Raw genomic sequence first — 17,562 nt, forward strand, 5'->3', positions numbered from 1 at the left:
ATGTGACGCATCGAGCTTTATGAACCACTGTGCCCCAGGCATCTCACTCAGGATCTCTTCCCTCTTGGGAATTTGATATTCTCTCAGGATGTTTTCATTGAGGTCTTTTGGGTCCATGCATATTCTGAGAGCACCATTAGGCTTTCTTATGCAGACCATTGAGTTCACCCACTCCGTGTTTAATACTTTTACTCCTGGTACCATGTAATGATATGCGACTGACATCTTAGCTGTTAAGTATTCAACTAACTTTATTAAACATTTCATTACCTCACGGTCTCCAGCTATGTTGGCCTCTTAGAAACATAATAGTGTCTCGCAGGATATCCTTACACGTGTATGGTTCGTTCTTTGAATATTCCGATTTCAAACAAAATAGGTACAACTATTATAATTGTAGTTTGTTCATGCTATGAATGTATATTACAAAAAGAGAGAAACTTATACTTACCTGGTTTCCTGGAGGAAACATCCTACAAGCTCTAAAAGGGATGTTTTTTTATTTGAAAGATAAGATGTTCTACTTGTGACATATTTCGGCTTTCAGTATGTTGTACTTATATCAAAATATGTATAAATTGTATGTCTTCATTTGATGTTGAATTTCACCTAAAGTTACATTATTTTCTCCTCAAGCTGACATCGACAAAACCAGGCCTTATTCACACCAGAGAAGTGTCCTGCTTTTGCGGTTTTGCCTATGGATGCAGGACTGTTCCCTGGCCCCATCACACAGGTATGTAGAAAAATGTTGTGGTATTGGCCCGTCATGTTATTGATAATAAATCCTGAGTCCTATTGAGTATTTAATTGTTTTACTTTCTTCCTAGATTGTCAATGGTCAATATGAGGTTGACACCATGAGTTGTGCTGGAGCATCATCCCAGAGCCTCAACCTGCCACATCCTCTGCTCGACACTTCTGTGTGTTGCCTGAGATCTGGGCAAAGTATTCAAACAGCTGTATACAGGCCCTAGGTGGTCGGTATTTTTAAGGTTAAATGATTTATGTGTTTCTTCTAATGTAGCTTCTAATGTTACTATGTTTAGCTCTTTCAAATGTATTTGCATGGGTTGTGTACTGTCCTCGGTGGGGTGTGCTAACTCCAACTAGACAGTGAGCTAAACTCTCTTCTATTCATGAACATGAAGAATGCCTTGAATTCTTGTTTGTAGATTTATTTTCATTCTTCACATTGTATTGAATCCATGTAGATAAGATCAAGAGATCAAAAGATGAAAGAGAGTGAAACTAGAAAACAAACAACAAAGTATTGCAATTAGTTAAGTCACCTAGTTTCCTTGAACAATACCTTAAGTATAGAAATCACATATAAAGCTAAATGTTAACATTTCTTAGAACTAACATTATCTTGAAGGCCAACGTGTTGAAACTAACATGCATAGTTAACATTCCCGATTAGTTAGCCTTATAACTCCGTTTTTACATCATGTAATTAACATACAAATGAGCCAACACAGCCACAACAAAGATACGATACGTACAAGCGATGCCTCTGCTGGGGAACCAACATGCAAGAAGCCTTTCTCTGGGGTAGTGACCGTCTGTTTCCAACGTTTTCTACGCGCGCATTCTAACGTGATGTAAACTATTTTCCTTCCTGCTTCCTGTGCAGCTCGAAAATACAACGTCAAAATAAAAGTCTGGATGAAACACAAATTTAAAGCATTCAATTCAAATGAAATGCCTGAAGGGCAGAATACTCCCCGTCTGACCTTAAAGGTCACTATGAGCTTTTAAATGTCTCTGTCCTTTAACTACAGTCTTTTGGCAGAAGGAGAACTACTTCTGACACAGGTCTTAGGAACACCTTCGGAGAACCTTGATCCGATGTCCTGAGCTCCACCTTCCTTACTTTGCTGTCTCTCCCTGGAAAGACAGCTGTGATCATCGCCATAGGCCACACGTTGCGTGCGGCTTGATTGTCCTTCAGGAGCACAATGTCCCCTTCTTTCAGGTCCCGGTGGGAATCTCTCCATTTCCGGCGGGCTTGCAGAGTGGGAAGGAACTCCTGACGCCAGCGACGCCAGAATCTGTCGGCAAGGGCTTGGACTTGTCTCCATTGCCTGCTGAGAAGATCCTTGTCTGTGAAGTCTCGTGCGGTGGGGTAACCCCAATCTTCTGGGTAAGTATCATTGCAGGAGATAGTATGAAGGGTGACTCTGGGTCAGTGGACACTGGAACGAGAGGTCTGGCATTGATTATTGCAGACACTTCCATCATCAGGGTGCACAGGACGTCATGGGTAAGTTGAATGTTCTCTTGAAGTAGGATAGCGTCCAGGATCCGTCTTGACAGGCCTATCATACGTTCCCATGATCCTCCCATATGGGACGCATGAGGAGGATTGAACACCCATGAGCACCCTTGCTGACTCAAGAAGTTCTGAACTGTGCTGTCAGGTTGTTGTTTGCTCATTCCTAGTTCCTTTGCTGCGGCTACGAAGTTTGTTCCGCAGTCCGATCTTATCTGCTTCGCAGGTCCTCTTATGGCAAAGAAACGTCTCAATGCATTAATGCAACTTGACGTGTCCATGGAGTCAATGATCTCGATGTGCACGGCTCGGGAACTCATGCAGCAAAAGAGCATCGCCCATCTCTTGCTTTGGGCCTGTCCACCCCGTGTGCGTCTGGAGATGACTTGCCATGGTCCGAACACATCCACTCCTACATAGGTGAAGGGTGGGCATGTGTGCAGGCGTTCTTGTGGCAAGTCGGCCATGAGTTGTACCTCTGTTCTTCGGCGTAACCTTCGGCACACTACACATTTGTGCAGAACTGAGGCAATTAACCCTTTTCCGCCTATTACCCAGAAGCCTGCTGCTCTCAGGGCCCCTTCTGTGAGGTGGCGGCCTTGATGTTTGACATCTTCATGATACTGTCGAACCAGTAGCAGAGAAACCTGACTGTTCTTGGGTAAGATGATAGGGTTCTTTTCCGGATTGCTCAAGTCGGCGTGTTTCAATCTTCCTCCCACACGAATGAGGTCGCCTTCAAGAATAGGTCTGAGCTTCTGAATGGAACTGTCTTTGGTTACAGCTCGTCCGAGCTCCAGAGCTGTGAGCTCTTTTGTGAAGACATCTTCTTGAGCAGCTCTGATGACGATGTGTCTCGCCTGAGCCAACTCATCCGGAGTACGTGGAAGGCTGCAGTGGTGCCATCCTTTACAGTCACTGGACGTGCTGTGTCTGTAAGCTCTGGCTATGTGAATTAGTAGCGCAATAGCCCTTGTGAGGGAGCACATGGAAGAGAAGCGCTGAAAACGTTCGGCGCTAAGGCCTTGAGTTTGAGTCTGAGTCAGGAAACTACACACTTCAGGGCGTATGTCCGAATCTGATTCTGGGTTAACAAGTCCAAATGTCTGACTTGTTTCTTCCTCGGGTAGTCTTTGTTTGTGCAAAAAAGCTGGTCCAGTGAACCACGTTGTCTGTGTCAGTTTGGATGCAGGAACTGACCTGGATGCGTGGTCAGCCGGGTTGTCCTCTGTGTTGACGTAGAACCATTGGTCAGGTTTTGTGGACTGACGAATTCGTCTGACTCGATTATGAACATAAACGTAGAAGCGTTTGGTCTGATTGTGAATGTATCCGAGCACGACCTTGCTATCACAAAAGAACTTGATTGTATTCAGCTTCGTGTCCAGTTCATCTTGGATGAGTTCAGCGACCTCCACGGCTAATACTGCGGCACACAATTCCAACCGAGGGATGGTAGGTTCGGACTGTGGGGCCAGCTTAGCTTTCCCTAGGATGAATCCTACTTTGACTTGTCCCTCAGCTTGAATGGTCCTGAGATATGCCACAGCTCCAATGGCCTTTGTGGACGCATCAGAGAATACACATAACTCTGTGTGTTCTGCATTGGAAAGTGACGTTGCAGTGTATGCACGTGGGATGTGCAGCTTGCTTAAGTCATGTAGTGACTCTCGCCACGCTTCCCATTGCTTCAGCTTTTTTTCTGGAAGAGGTGCATCCCAGTCGCATGTGTCAACACTGAGTCCCCTCAAGAGACTTTTGCCTTCAATGGTTACAGGTGCGACCATGCCTAAAGGATCAAAGACGCTGTTCACTGTTGACAGAACTCCTCTGCGAGTGAAGGCCTTCTTGTGCTCCGAGACTGCAAATGTGAAAGTGTCTGTCGTTGTCTCCCACAACAGTCCTAAACTGCGTTGCACTGGTGTGGCTTCACCACTGAGGTCAAGGTCTTTCAGGACGGCTCTGTCTTCAGGTGCGAATGCCTGTAGGACGGCTTCCCTGTTTGAGGCAAACTTGTGCAGCCTTAGGTTCGATTCACTGAGAGAGGTCTGCGTTCTCTGCAGGAGACTGATGGCTTCTGCTTCGGTGGGCACACTGATGAGCCCATCGTCTACATAGAAATGACGTTCGACAAACTGGACTGTGTCTTCTCCATGTTTGTGTGCACCTTCGTGGATAGCTCTCCTCAGTCCATAGATGGCCACAGATGGGGACGGACTGTTGCCGAAAACGTGAACAGTCATCCTGTAGTCAACGATGTCCTTCGACATGTCGTTGTCTCTATACCACAGAAACCTCAAGTAGTTCCTGTGGTCTTTGCGGACGAGGAAGCAGTGGAACATCTGCTGTATGTCGGCGATCACTGCTACCTGTTCCTTGCGGAAGCGGATCAGCACCCCAATGAGTGAGTTATTGAGGTCTGGGCCTGTTAGAAAAACATCATTTAGAGATGTGCCAAAGTACTTTGCGCTGGAATCAAACACCACGCGGATGCTGCCAGGCTTTTGCGGGTGGTAGACTCCGAAGGTTGGCAGGTACCAACCCTCTTCGTTCTCCTCTAGTGGAGGAGCCACTTCTGCATGTCCGTTGTCTAATATTTTCTTCATGAATTCCACAAACTGGCCTCTCATCTCTGGTTTTCTCCGCAGCGTTTTCTCCAGAGAGGTGAAGCGAGTGAATACCTGTTCACGGTTATTGGATAAACGTTGCCGGGGAACTCGAAAGGGAAGAGGAGCGACGCAGTTGTTTGATGTCCCTCTGTACATTTCTCGTTCCATGATTTCCAAAAAGATTATGTCCTCAAATGATGGGGCAGGTTTGTTGTCGGAATCCGTCTCGTTGAAGACCTGTAGTCCGAGGGACTCCAATGATGTCTTGTGTGGTGGGTTCTTCTGCGCCCCTCCCTGGGACATATCCTCAGTCAGCTTCATGAAGCCTTTGCAAGGTTTGAGAAAGGTGGGTCGGCCATTCTCTAGCACATTTGTCTTGAATGTGCCCACAGCCGGCCTATGTGCGTTCCCTAGGCACACGTCTCCTACTATAACCCATCCCAAATCAAGTCTTTGTGCGAAGGGGGCATTGTGAGGCCCACTCACTTGCTGCCGGACTTTATGGACCCTCACAATGTCTCTGCCTAGCAAGATGAGGATCTCCGCCTTGGGATCGAGCTCAGGTAAGTGCGGCGCTACACTTCGCAGGTGTGGATGGTGACAGGCTGCGTCAGGGGTCGGTATTTCGGAGCGGTCGATGAGTATGTCATTACACTCAATTAGTGATGGTAGTTGTAGGCTGGTCTGCCCATCGAGTGATTCGACCTGAAAGCCCTCTGCCTTTCTGCCTGACGTCTCAACTAGCCCAGCACAGGTCTTGAGTGAGTAGGGGAATGGTTGGCCCTTGATGTTGAAAAGTTGGAAGAAGTCTGATCGCACAAGTGAACGGTTACTTTGATCATCCAAAATCACGTACATGTTGACTGCCTTCTCACGTTGACCTTGTGGATATACTCGGGCCAGACAAATCTTCGCACAGGATCTTGCTGTTCGACCTGGGCCACACACCTGGGTACAGTGTGAGCTGATGGCTGTGCTGTCGCTGTTGTGTTCCTCTTCCTCCCCGCCATTGTCTGATGGGGGTGTAGGCCTTCTGAAGACTTGAGGTGGCGGACCTGGATGCATAGCAGCATGATGTCGGTCGCTGTCACACTCCGCACACTTTACTTTTACTTTACAGTCTCTTGCAAGATGGCTAGCTGAAGTGCAGCATTTGAAACAAATCCCATGCTCTTTGAGAAGGCTTTTTCGTTCTTCGAGAACCTTCCCTCTGAATGTTCTGCATTTCCTCAGCGCATGTGGTTTGTTGTGAATGGGACAGTTTTTCTCTGGCCCATCAGGCTTTCTCTCAGGTGACTTTGCAGGTGGGTCTTTACCTGGAGAGATGTCTGTCTTGTGAACAGATATTTTCCTCCCATAACTGTTAGAGGCTACTTTTTCTGACTTCAACCCGTTGCTGCTTGCGCATGAAAGGATAAAACTGGGGTAATTTCTCCGGCGTGCTTCATGACAGATGAAATCGGCAAAGTAATCAAATGGAGGGAAGTGGCCGTTGTTTTCTTCTTTAAACCTTGAACCTACTGTTAGCCATTTTTCCTGTAGCCCATAGGGGAGTTTCTCCACAATGGGCCCTATGCCCCTGGCTGTATCCAGGTAGGTCAATCCTGTGAGGTAACCTTCTTCTCTGGCACCCTGGAGTTCCATAAGAAGATCGCCTAGGTCCCTCAGCTTCCCATAATCTTTGGTTGATATTCTTGAAAATTCATCCAGTCTTTTAAAAAGAGCCTCTTCCATTACTTCCGGTGCGGCGTAGCACTCTTGGAGGCGGTCCCAGGCCTTTTTCAATGCTACGTCTTGATTTCCGACATACACAGAGCGGATCCTTTTGATGTGCTTGACCGACTCTGTTCCTAGCCATTTAATCAGCAGATCCAACATTTCAGTTGTTGTGAGTCCTAAGCCTGTAGTAGCATTACTGAATGATGACTGCCATGCTAGATAATTTTCAGGTTTATCATCGAATTGGTAGAGACTTGTACTCACTAAATCACGACGAGCCAGGTATCGTGTCAGGTGTTCTGTTTCAGGTGCCACACTTGCAGTGGGTGGAGCATACATGGGTACGTATGATGGAGCTGTTGCCTTAAATGGTGATTGTGAGGATGATGTGTTGTCTTGGATTTTGTGGGCTGTCCGTTACCTCTAGCGGGTGTTGTGTGATGTCCATTATCTCCAATGTTCGTTGTTTGTTGTCCATCGCGTCTTTCCTGACTTGTATGACCTCCATTGAGTGGTGCGCTGATGTGGGTTACATACCTAGATTTAGCACTGGGAAATGGCTGCCTTGGTGTTGCATCATGCCTAGATGGTCTGTAGGGAGTTTCATCCTCTTTTAGCTCTCCCTGTGGCTCAGAGTTGTGCTCTGGTGGAGGGGGCCATGTGACGTAGCTTGCGTCTAATAGGGCTACTCCAGGTGATGTGGTATGGACGGATACCCTAGTCTGTGATACGTCAAGCCCAGCTTGTGCTTCAACATATTCGTTAGTGCGTGTTGCAATTTCATTTTGCAGATCTAGTGAAGATGGATCAGTCCTGATCGAATCTCCTATGTCTAGTTCAGCTGCTTCTAGTGCCTCGGCTTGGGCAATGGCTGCAGCTGCCTCTCTTTGAAGTGCGAGTGCGCTCAATTCAGCTTCCAGCTTGGCTTTACCTAATTGTAGCTCGGCTTCCTTCTCTGCTTTTTGTACCTTGAGTGTCACCTCTCTCTCTGCAAATGTTGCTCGTGCTTTCGCCGCCTCTGCTTTTGCACTCGATGTCGATGAGGAAGAACTCTTTGATTTTCTCGTATGTACAGATACATTAGAAGTCCCGGCTAATTCCATTTTTTCTTATCTTGCTTCTTTGGACGTTGAAACTCCAGTTGAATAACGCTTTTTCACTGTACTGTCCTCGGTGGGGTGTGCTAACTCCAACTAGACAGTGAGCTAAACTCTCTTCTATTCATGAACATGAAGAATGCCTTGAATTCTTGTTTGTAGATTTATTTTCATTCTTCACATTGTATTGAATCCATGTAGATAAGATCAAGAGATCAAAAGATGAAAGAGAGTGAAACTAGAAAACAAACAACAAAGTATTGCAATTAGTTAAGTCACCTAGTTTCCTTGAACAATACCTTAAGTATAGAAATCACATATAAAGCTAAATGTTAACATTTCTTAGAACTAACATTATCTTGAAGGCCAACGTGTTGAAACTAACATGCATAGTTAACATTCCCGATTAGTTAGCCTTATAACTCCGTTTTTACATCATGTAATTAACATACAAATGAGTCAACACAGCCACAACAAAGATACGATACGTACAAGCGATGCCTCTGCTGGGGAACCAACATGCAAGAAGCCTTTCTCTGGGGTAGTGACCGTCTGCACTCCCAAACAACCTGCCGTTTCCAACGTTTTCTACGCGCGCATTCTAACGTGATCTAAACTATTTTCCTTCCTGCTTCCTGTGCAGCTCGAAAATACAACGTCAAAATAAAAGTCTGGATGAAACACAAATTTAAAGCATTCAATTCAAATGAAATGCCTGAAGGGCAGAATACTCCCCGTCTGACCTTAAAGGTCACTATGAGCTTTTAAATGTCTCTGTCCTTTAACTACAGTCTTTTGGCAGAAGGAGAACTACTTCTGACACAGGTCTTAGGAACACCTTCGGAGAACCTTGATCCGATGTCCTGAGCTCCACCTTCCTTACTTTGCTGTCTCTCCCTGGAAAGACAGCTGTGATCATCGCCATAGGCCACACGTTGCGTGCGGCTTGATTGTCCTTCAGGAGCACAATGTCCCCTTCTTTCAGGTCCCGGTGGGAATCTCTCCATTTCCGGCGGGCTTGCAGAGTGGGAGTTTCATTTTAATTGAATTAGGGTGCACTCACACAAGGCCATCTGGCCGTGGCCGTTGGCCGGTTTCACACCTAACCGTGCTCAACTGGCCCCATTGTTCTCTGGCATGCACTCACAAAAAAAAGAGCCTCTTTTTTTTACGTATGTACAAGAGCCACGGTAGGCTCTTGTACATACGTCATCACCTCGTAACACATCATCACCAAGCGTCCGCTGCATGGACCATAATAAAGTCTGCCGACAGTCAGAGTTTTAACAACAATGGACAACAACACAGAGAACACAGTTCGCACTTTGCTGAGTCTGTTGTTATTTGGAGCCGAAATGCCCAAATGGCTAACAGACACTCGACTTCTCTATGGGACCAACGTGAACCAGCAGTTGAATCGCTAGACGCCATGTTTACCATTTAATGGGAAAGAAGGCTCGTCGCCTTCATTATGTCCATGGTCGTTGCATGGACTATACGTCATCCAGCTCAGGTTGCGTAGCCGTTCGTGTGCGCGTGTCGGCTCATTAGCATCTGTACCGCGGCGGCCCGTACCGTAGCAGCACACCTCTCCCAAGTGGCCAAATCGGCCTGGCCTGTCCAGACCGGCCACACTCACACTGGCAGATTTGAGCACGGTTAGGTGTGAAAACGGCCACGGCCACGGCCAGATGGCCTAGTGTGAGTGCACCCTTAATTAAAAAATAGTAGTTTGCTTTTAAATGCATGTGTATAATCTATACATTTTTTTCTTTCAGGTTTGCCACATTATTTGGAAAATATGCGAGGTTTCAATGAAATATCAGCAATCTTAGGTTGTAGATTGCGGAAGGGGTTGCGGTAATGAGCATATAAATAATAAATATGTAAATTCGAAAATTAAATTATTTCAAAGTTTCAATTAATTTCATGCATGACTGTTAATGATAGATATATATATATATATATATATTAGCTTTCCAATTTGTCTTGACGTCTTCAGACCGTTGCAGTAATTCGATTTGTAAGGACTTGTTTTGGAAAATAGGTTCGAAAAGGTGTTGCATTTTCTGTCAATGTTTTTGAATTAGCGGTCACAAACAAATGTTTCAAAGAAAATAGGGTACTCACCATCAGGCTGATGGTGAGTATTTTCTTTAAAACATTTTAAAGGTAGCAGAAATTAATGGATGTGCACGCAGGATCGTGAATTCTGCTACCTAGGTAGCAGAATTTGATGGGTAGCCGAAATTGGCAGAACACCGGCAGTACTCACGCAACCCTGTGGGTCTCCTCATACTGGCGCCGACAGAGCACACAAGCCGCTGTCATAAATACTCCAGTTAGTACATGGTCTGAGGGGATTTTAATCCCCACAGAGATTTTTTATCTCTAAAAAATACGCGTCAGGTAAGAAAGGGAAATCATGGTCGGTTACTCTGTGGTGAACAATCGTGGTGTTCAGTGGTAGCAGTAATCGACGGGTTGACTTTCGCATGCGCAGGGAAACGTTTCCATGGTAACAGCTCCACCAATCAAAGACGTGTCACACTTAAGGATTGTAGGTAGTGTAGTGCTTTTCACATTGCGAACAAAACATATTTTTCTCAAAACCTTTCTTTCACTTGTTTCTTCCATAGCAGCATATACAATTGTTTCACATCTCTTGGCTCGTGGTAAGTATGCCTTGGAAGATTACGAAATTATGTCTAATGATAAAAACCTCCATGCAGAATACAAATGGAAATTTCCCTTTCTGCCTGTAATATTTCATATTAAATTCAAATGCACTTTCTGACTGTATGTAGTACTTTTAAAGTGTGCTGTTATGTTAATAAAAATATATTTATCAGTCATGTCTGTGCATGGTCATATTATTGTTGTTGTAATTAAAGTTGGGGTATGGGATTTGCGAAACGCCAGCAGATTTTGAAAATACACAACTCAAATGGTCCTACCCCTTCTCCTTCAACGCTGATTCTGACTCCACCCATTCCAAGTACATGGACGCGCAACCATGCGCGAGAGCGAGCCATTAGCTAGTTAGCTAGCTCCAGTAGCTACCGCAGGATAACAACAGAAGCTTGCTCTGGGTCACGAGCTTTGAGTACGTGCACGAAGGGGTCGCGGGGGAGGGGGAGTGCAGTACGACCGTTTGATTGACGTACTTACTGTCCAATGCCACTCGGTGGGTCTGGAAATCAGGAGTCTTTCGAGCCCCTGCCCGTTCCACAGATGATTGACTTGTTTAATTGTCATGTCAGTACTTCTAACTCAGTGGCTGTAAGTGGGTTATGATAAGGATTTCAAGTAATTTTGCAAAAATGGCCAAAAAAGAGAATCCATACCCAACCTTTAAGAATAGATTAGAACAGGGCATGATTTTACACAGGGCTGAACCCATGTTCACCAACTACGTGACCAGCAGCTTGGAGTGGTCACCAATTTCATGGCTTGTTTTGTCAAGGCTGAGAATCTCACACCACATGTAAAAATGGAGATGGATTTCAGGGACAAAATGCTGCCTCTCTCTGAGCTGTATGTCAGTCCAGTGGCTGAGAACCTGACCCGATTAGTAAATGTTTTAAGATCGCCTATACATCCACAGCAATATACATGCATAAAAAAACTGCCACTGAAGAGCAGGACCCTACAATCAATGTCTGCTTGCAACCCATTGGTGAGAGGCCACTGTCACCAATGGGTTGACTGGCATACTGCTGAAGTGGTGGCCAGGGATAATGGGCCACTTGGTGCCAACCTAGTGTGACGTGCCATTGGAAATGTTCAAGTACAACTTTGATTCCCCCCTTCCCCTGTACATTGATTGTGACAACATGGTGAACTGGTGGGCAAATGTGATCGACACTGCTAGGTACCCAGGCTTAAACCATGTGGAATTCTATGTAATTTGTAGATTCACAGAATAAATATATCTTTAAAATTCCATTAGATGCGCCCAAGTTTTTCTTTTTCTTATTGTTAGCACTGCTTCATATAAGTCTGAATATCACAGTACAATATAACAGGCTTTTATGTATAAATTAACAGAACTTGTAGCATATTTAGCATGTCACCTAGACCTTTTTGAGCCATCACCCGTTTGCACCCCTGATACTAGGGCGTGTTCACACAGGCAGTTTTTTTTTCATGTGCGAGTGGATGTTTTACATTATATTCCTATGATACAGAGTGTTTCTGTAAAGAAAATCCTGGGTGCTTTTAAAAACACCGCTGCCAGCAGGTGTTTTTCACTGCTCTGGGTGGTTTTCAAGTTGGGAAAACTTCAACACGCCACGAAAAAGCACCCGACGTAAGGCAGTTGTTTGACAGCTGACCAATGAACGAGAACTTATGTCACTAGGAAAGTCCTCAAAACACGTATTGTTTAAATATGGCTTGCCTCATGTGGGTGTCTTGCTTTATTATTGAAGGCTCAATGATGCGCAAAAGGGTTTCAAATTGACTCTTGTCGAGTCTGAAATACGCACTGAACCGTGCATTATCAAACCGTAGCTCTTGTATCAAACTATGAAATGCACCGTACTGCTGCCGTCCCCGTTTATATCATGCACCCACAAACGGGAAGGTTCGTCGTTATCCTTGTCGTTGGCATCTAACGCCAAAACAACAATTCTCGACATTGTAACTATTTGACACTGATACAAGTAGTGTAGTCAAACCACTTTGATATTGTAACCGGTTTGCAACGTATATGTGCTCTAGACCATTGTGCTAGACAAAACCCCCCTGTCAGTTTTTTAGTTGGTAAAAAAACCCGCTCTGGTCATGGGTTTTTTAATATAAAAAAACTGCCTGTGTGAACACGCCCTAAACAGTTAAAATCTTTCTTCTTTTAAAATCTTTTATCTTTAAAACTCGTTAAAAAAGGTATTCATATTATATTGTTAACTCTACTCTTGTGTAATTTAAAATTTAAAAGTGTTCAACTTTTTGTTGCTATCGAGTGAAAAGTGAGAGTCAAAATCCTTACAGAACCAACCGCTAAAAACACAAGGAGGGACGGAAACTCTGGACCGGCTCTGCCCTGGAGCTGGTCCGATGCATCTCCACTCTCTACCAACCGCTCTGGTCCAGCTCCGCTCTAGTCTGGCTCCGGCCCGTCCGGCTCTATTCTGGCTGAACTGACAGAGACAAGTTGCAACATATTTGGAATTCCTATTCATGAAATAACTAACTAACTAAATAAAGAACTCTAAACTTGGCGCCTCCACGGACATTGAGTTGCGGTGATCATCCATCCTTTCCTTTCTAAATATCTCAGCATGTCAGAGAGGGTAACCATGGTTTCTCCATGATGATCGTGACGTAATCACCCGTAACTCACAAGCTTGACATGAAGTTCAGGTGAACGTTTCCATGGTAATAGCAAGCTCCACCAATCAGAGGCGTCGCTGTTAAGGTGCGTTCACACCAAACGCGAAGGGGCAACACGGCTCCATACAAAGTCAATGTAGAGACGCGAATCGGCGCATTTTTCACTAGAGAAAACCTGCGACAAGTTTTGATTTGTCGCGCGACACTTTCGCCCTGCACAGGCGAGGGCGTTCATGAGGATTTGCAGTGCCACAAATTCGCTCAAGTTGAAATATTTCAACTTTGCCGCAACATTTGCTTGATGACAGCCAATCAGCGTTCAACAGTGTGGCCACTGAGTCACATGTGTAACGTCACAGCCAATCAGCGTTCAACCGACCAACCGTTCTCTGCGGTGCAGTCCGGGTTGAACCGCAGCAAATTCGCATGACAAAACTTGCACAGCGACAGTTTATGATTTGCCACGCGACAAAATTTGGGCGACAACGCGAACGGGCGACAAATGTGTCTTTTGGTGTGAACGCACCTTTACGCCTCAGGATTCATGGCAGTTAGTATGTCTCCAAGCCATCACAAATATATACAGATATAGATACTTTTATTAAAACAAGGTTGACATCATACAGAATTGTGGCTTATATTTGATCAAATACCATCATATCACAATCTCATAGTTGCTGGTAGGTCAATAATGCTGTATTACGCAAGTTCTTTAGCTATATTTGAGATGGTTTACCAAGGTAGGTATTATTCCACTGTCGAGTTAACGTGTTATTCTTGCATAGGTTTGTCTGTTAGGTGCTCTGTGGATGTTTCGATCAGTTTGGTTTAAAGGTCATCAATAAAGTCGGTCGAACCCCTGCGCAGTGCAGAGTGAGCGGCACACCGATGACCTCTTAAGTGTTAGTAGGTAAACAACACGACACATACATCTCCTCACAGGGCCGGCGGTTCTGAGGCTTCATCCCACTTCATCCCTCTTGTCGAAACTGTCTGAAGACTTTGTCCACGTTTTCCAACAAACGTTCATGTGTTTGGACCGTGTGGTGAACCCGAGGTCCGGCTGACCAACCCATCGGGTCGTTGCCCTGCAGGCCGCATGACCGCACGGTCTTCGGCTGTATGACGGCGCGGCCCCAGATCCTACAGTTTAATCTCGTCGTCCTCGCCGCCGGCCCGTGGCGTGGTCCGGCGTCCGGAGAACGACACGGCGGTACGGAGTCCGTGGGGCGGCGGCGAGGCATCGTCCCGGTGACTGAAGGACCCGCCCCCGTAGTGGCGGGACAGCACACTGGACGCCCGCTGGAAACGCTCCGCCTCCATGGCCGGCTCCGCCCCCTGAGGGGAGCGGCAGGACGCGTCTGGCGGCGTTCTCGCGGGATCGCCGCCGCTGCCCGCCGCCGCCTCCCCTCGCTCCGTCCAGACGGAGGTTCGGGAGCTCCCCCTGGTGGAGGTGGGGGTGAGGGAGCTGGGGGGGCTCTCCAGCGTCATCTGCAGGACGGAGGAGGAGCGGTCATCCTCCTCTTCCTCCTCCTTCTCCTCCTCCTCATCCCCTCGCCCCTCGGCCTCCAGGCCGCCACCCGATAGGCCCCTGGGACTGTCGATCAAACTCAGGATCTCGCTCATTAGGGAGGGGCCGAGGTCGAAGGTGAAGTCGGTGAAATCGGTCAAGGAGTCAGAGAGCGTGGGAGTGGCCCTGCCGCCGCTGTCCGCTAAGGAGCTCTTCCGGATGTTTCCCTCCGGAAACTCTCTGTCCAGTCTGGAGAGACGAGGGAGAGTGACGAAGCCGGACTGCAGACCTGAGAGAGAGATAGAGAGAGCAGAGGAAGTCAGATATTTGTCAGATTTGTTATATAAACAATAATAATAAATAATAAATATGTCAACTAAATCATTTCAGGCCTCCCATGTTGTCATTTATTCTAATAGTACAAAAGTAATCATAAGCAACATGCAGTTTGTTTAACCTCTGCTACGAGGCAGCAGCTGCCACACGAGTTTTCCCTCTCTTCAAACCCACACACATTCCGCGGTGCCATGACGGCACTGCACTTTTTTCATATTCTAAAACCGGCCTGAAAAGAGCAGTAAAGCCACCGCTGAATGCACAGTTTAACCAGTGTAAGGACATAGCAAGTTACTGAGGAAGGTCATCTTGTTGTTAGTAGTCAGCGCAGATAAACTTTTCTTGACAAGGTCAAAGAAAAGTTCACCAGTGTTTACGCACAGATACTGTGGTAGTGTATATTGGTATATTTTGGTTTCCCCCAGTCTCCAGCTAAAGTTAGTGACCACTGATCTGGTTCCTCTGTATCTGTTGGGCAGCAGCTACTCAAGCCACAACCTGGTGAACTCCACTCCGCCATTTTCAGTATAGAGTATTTATACAGCTTTTACACAACACACACACACACACACACACACACACACACACACACACACACACACACACACACACACACACACACACACACACACACACACACACACACAAACAAATGCGTACACACCTTCGCCCACACACATATGGATATTTGTGTCCAGACACAAACATCCACTGATTGGGTGGGGGGGGTGGGGGGGCGGTACAGCCCAGTCAAAGTAACACACAAACAGACACAACGGTGTCAAAGAAGTCCTCTTTCACAAGTGTTGCATGCAAGTGTGTGTAACTGCGCATGTGATTGCACGTGTGTGAGGTCGTATGCAGTTCACAGGTGATGCTGGGGTGACTGAGGGGACACCCAGACAGCAGGCGGATGAACACATTTTACATCATCATCCATCATATATCTTAAACAGGGACAAATTTGAGATTCCAGAGATGCTATCCACCTCTGTCCTCAACTTGTTGCTAAACCTTGGCCTTGTGTGTTAAATGCTTTGGTCTGTCGATAAACCATAAGTTGCATATCAACAAACTATAGTTTGAAAATCGTACACATTATCACAAAACCTATCACACTAAAGTGAAAATTGTCTGAATGTCTATTGATAATCGAGAGATAATCAAAAGTAATGTTATTCAGAGTCAACTGTAAATACAGCAATCTATATTACATTCCATGTCCAAGTCTGGAGGACAAAATTCCAACCTCAGTTATTCGGTCCTTTGACCTTTCTGAGAAGGACCCCCTGGGGAGAAACCTGGAGGACGAGGATAATCGTTGATTCATGTCTCAGTCAGCTCAGTTAATGTTGGGTTAAATGCAACAATGCAACAACACACACACAGCCACACACACACACACACACACACACACACACACACACACACACACACACACACACACACACACACACACACACACACACACACACACACACACACACACAGACGTATTTTATAGCGGTGGCCATTATGGGTGCTCTGAAGCAACGGTTAGCTGTCTGGACTACAGTCGACGATGCATCTGTTCCAAAGGGAAATTTTGTAATGCTGCGTTAGTATATAAAGTATTGTTTCTCTCTTCTGGCTGAATGTATTTGTTTTTAGTCCCATGGTTTATGTCTGCCTGATCTCTGCCATCCAAAGTCCGAGAGACACCGACCCCATTCGACTGGTTCCAACAGTCGGGAGCTGCCGTTGGTTACCAACGTGAGCCAAGAGTTCTGCTCAATGCTCTTGCCTTATTTTTGTTTGCATTTTTATGCTTTATGAAAGAGTGAGATAGCCAGGAAAGTGAGGACAAGCAGCAAAGGGCCACGGGCAGGAATCGAACCCTGCGTCGCGGCGATTAGGAATGTGCCTTAATGGTACGCGCTATACTCTGTGAGCCGGCGGGGTATCAGTCAGTTCACTTTCAGACAGAGACATTCCACGGTTGCCCGGCAACAGTAAAGTGAGGCGCAGCCCGCCGCTCAGCCCTCCCCAGGCCCCTCCCCTCGCCTCCACCCACCGTAGCGGTAGTAGCCCTCGTTAGAGCTGGCCGAGCTGGGGAACAGCGCCCTCTGCAGGCCGCCGTTGTGCAGGTCCAGGTTCAGCTGGGGCAGCGAGACGGCGTTCTTGATGATGGGCGAGATGGACGGCGGCGGCGGCGAGGACAGCTCCCGGGAGCCCCCCCGCAGCCGCGGCTCCGGGTTCCGGCGGACGTGGCGGAACGTTCGGGTGAAGAATCCGGTAGCGGAGTCGGGGCTCCCCGCGGGCTCCTCCCTGCGGCCGCCATGGTTACTGAGGAAGGAGGTGTCCCCGAACACCTCCCCGCCCCGGCCCACGTGCATGGTGTGCCGGAAGTCGGCGAGCGGCGGGCTTATCATGTCCACGGAGAGGTCGCTCTTGAAGTTGCGCCGGCTCTGGGAGCCCAACGCTAGGCCCTTGAAGCCCGGGATCTTCGCCATGCTCATGGTGGCGGCGGCGGCGGCGGACAGGGGAGTTACGTCCCTCCGTCGATGTCTCCTGTGGGAACCTCCGTTCAGCGGGCAGTTTTTTTCCAGAAGGTTCCTTGATGTGCTTTACAACCGACCCCGTTGGACGCCGTTATCCCGAGAATGAGTTGAGGGACTCTCCATCTCCTTTGGAGAGGGG

General features: G+C 46.9%; 2 protein-coding genes and 1 long non-coding RNA gene across 7 annotated transcripts in view; all 3 read right to left on the minus strand.

Annotated features, from left to right (window-relative positions):
- Positions 1 to 1,162: 1,162 nt before the first annotated feature.
- LOC115539147 (uncharacterized) lies at positions 1,163 to 6,166 on the minus strand. Its single transcript, XM_030350317.1, has 2 exons — positions 1,506 to 6,166; positions 1,163 to 1,251 (listed from the first exon to the last, which is right to left on the minus strand). The coding sequence occupies exon 1, from the start codon at positions 5,947 to 5,949 to the stop codon at positions 1,975 to 1,977; it is 3,975 nt and encodes a 1,324-aa protein (XP_030206177.1). The 5' UTR covers positions 5,950 to 6,166; the 3' UTR covers positions 1,163 to 1,251; positions 1,506 to 1,974.
- A 1,683-nt stretch (positions 6,167 to 7,849) lies between these two features.
- Positions 7,850 to 8,722, minus strand: LOC115536363 (uncharacterized). Its single transcript, XR_003974664.1, has 2 exons — positions 8,193 to 8,722; positions 7,850 to 7,938 (listed from the first exon to the last, which is right to left on the minus strand). It is a non-coding gene; the product is annotated as an uncharacterized LOC115536363 (long non-coding RNA).
- A 4,896-nt stretch (positions 8,723 to 13,618) lies between these two features.
- The window catches only part of cdc42ep1b (CDC42 effector protein (Rho GTPase binding) 1b), an 11,971-nt gene continuing 8,027 nt past the window's right edge, over positions 13,619 to 17,562 (minus strand). For all 5 annotated transcript variants that reach the window (XM_030348162.1, XM_030348160.1, XM_030348161.1 and 2 more), the window contains 2 exons: positions 16,937 to 17,549; positions 13,619 to 14,836 (listed from right to left, as the gene is read on the minus strand). In XM_030348162.1, the coding sequence (XP_030204022.1) occupies positions 14,181 to 14,836; positions 16,937 to 17,381 (1,101 nt within the window). In that variant the 5' untranslated portion in view covers positions 17,382 to 17,549 and the 3' untranslated portion in view covers positions 13,619 to 14,180. The remainder of the gene's footprint in view (positions 14,837 to 16,936; positions 17,550 to 17,562) is intronic.

Source organism: Gadus morhua, chromosome 2, assembly GCF_902167405.1.
Source record: "Gadus morhua chromosome 2, gadMor3.0, whole genome shotgun sequence".
Classification (NCBI taxonomy): Eukaryota; Metazoa; Chordata; class Actinopteri; order Gadiformes; family Gadidae; genus Gadus; species Gadus morhua.

Coding starts and splice junctions, on each gene's coding strand:
- LOC115539147 (XM_030350317.1), bottom strand. CDS start 5,949: ATGCATCCAGGTCCGCCACCTCAAGTCTTCAGAAGGCCTACACCCCCA.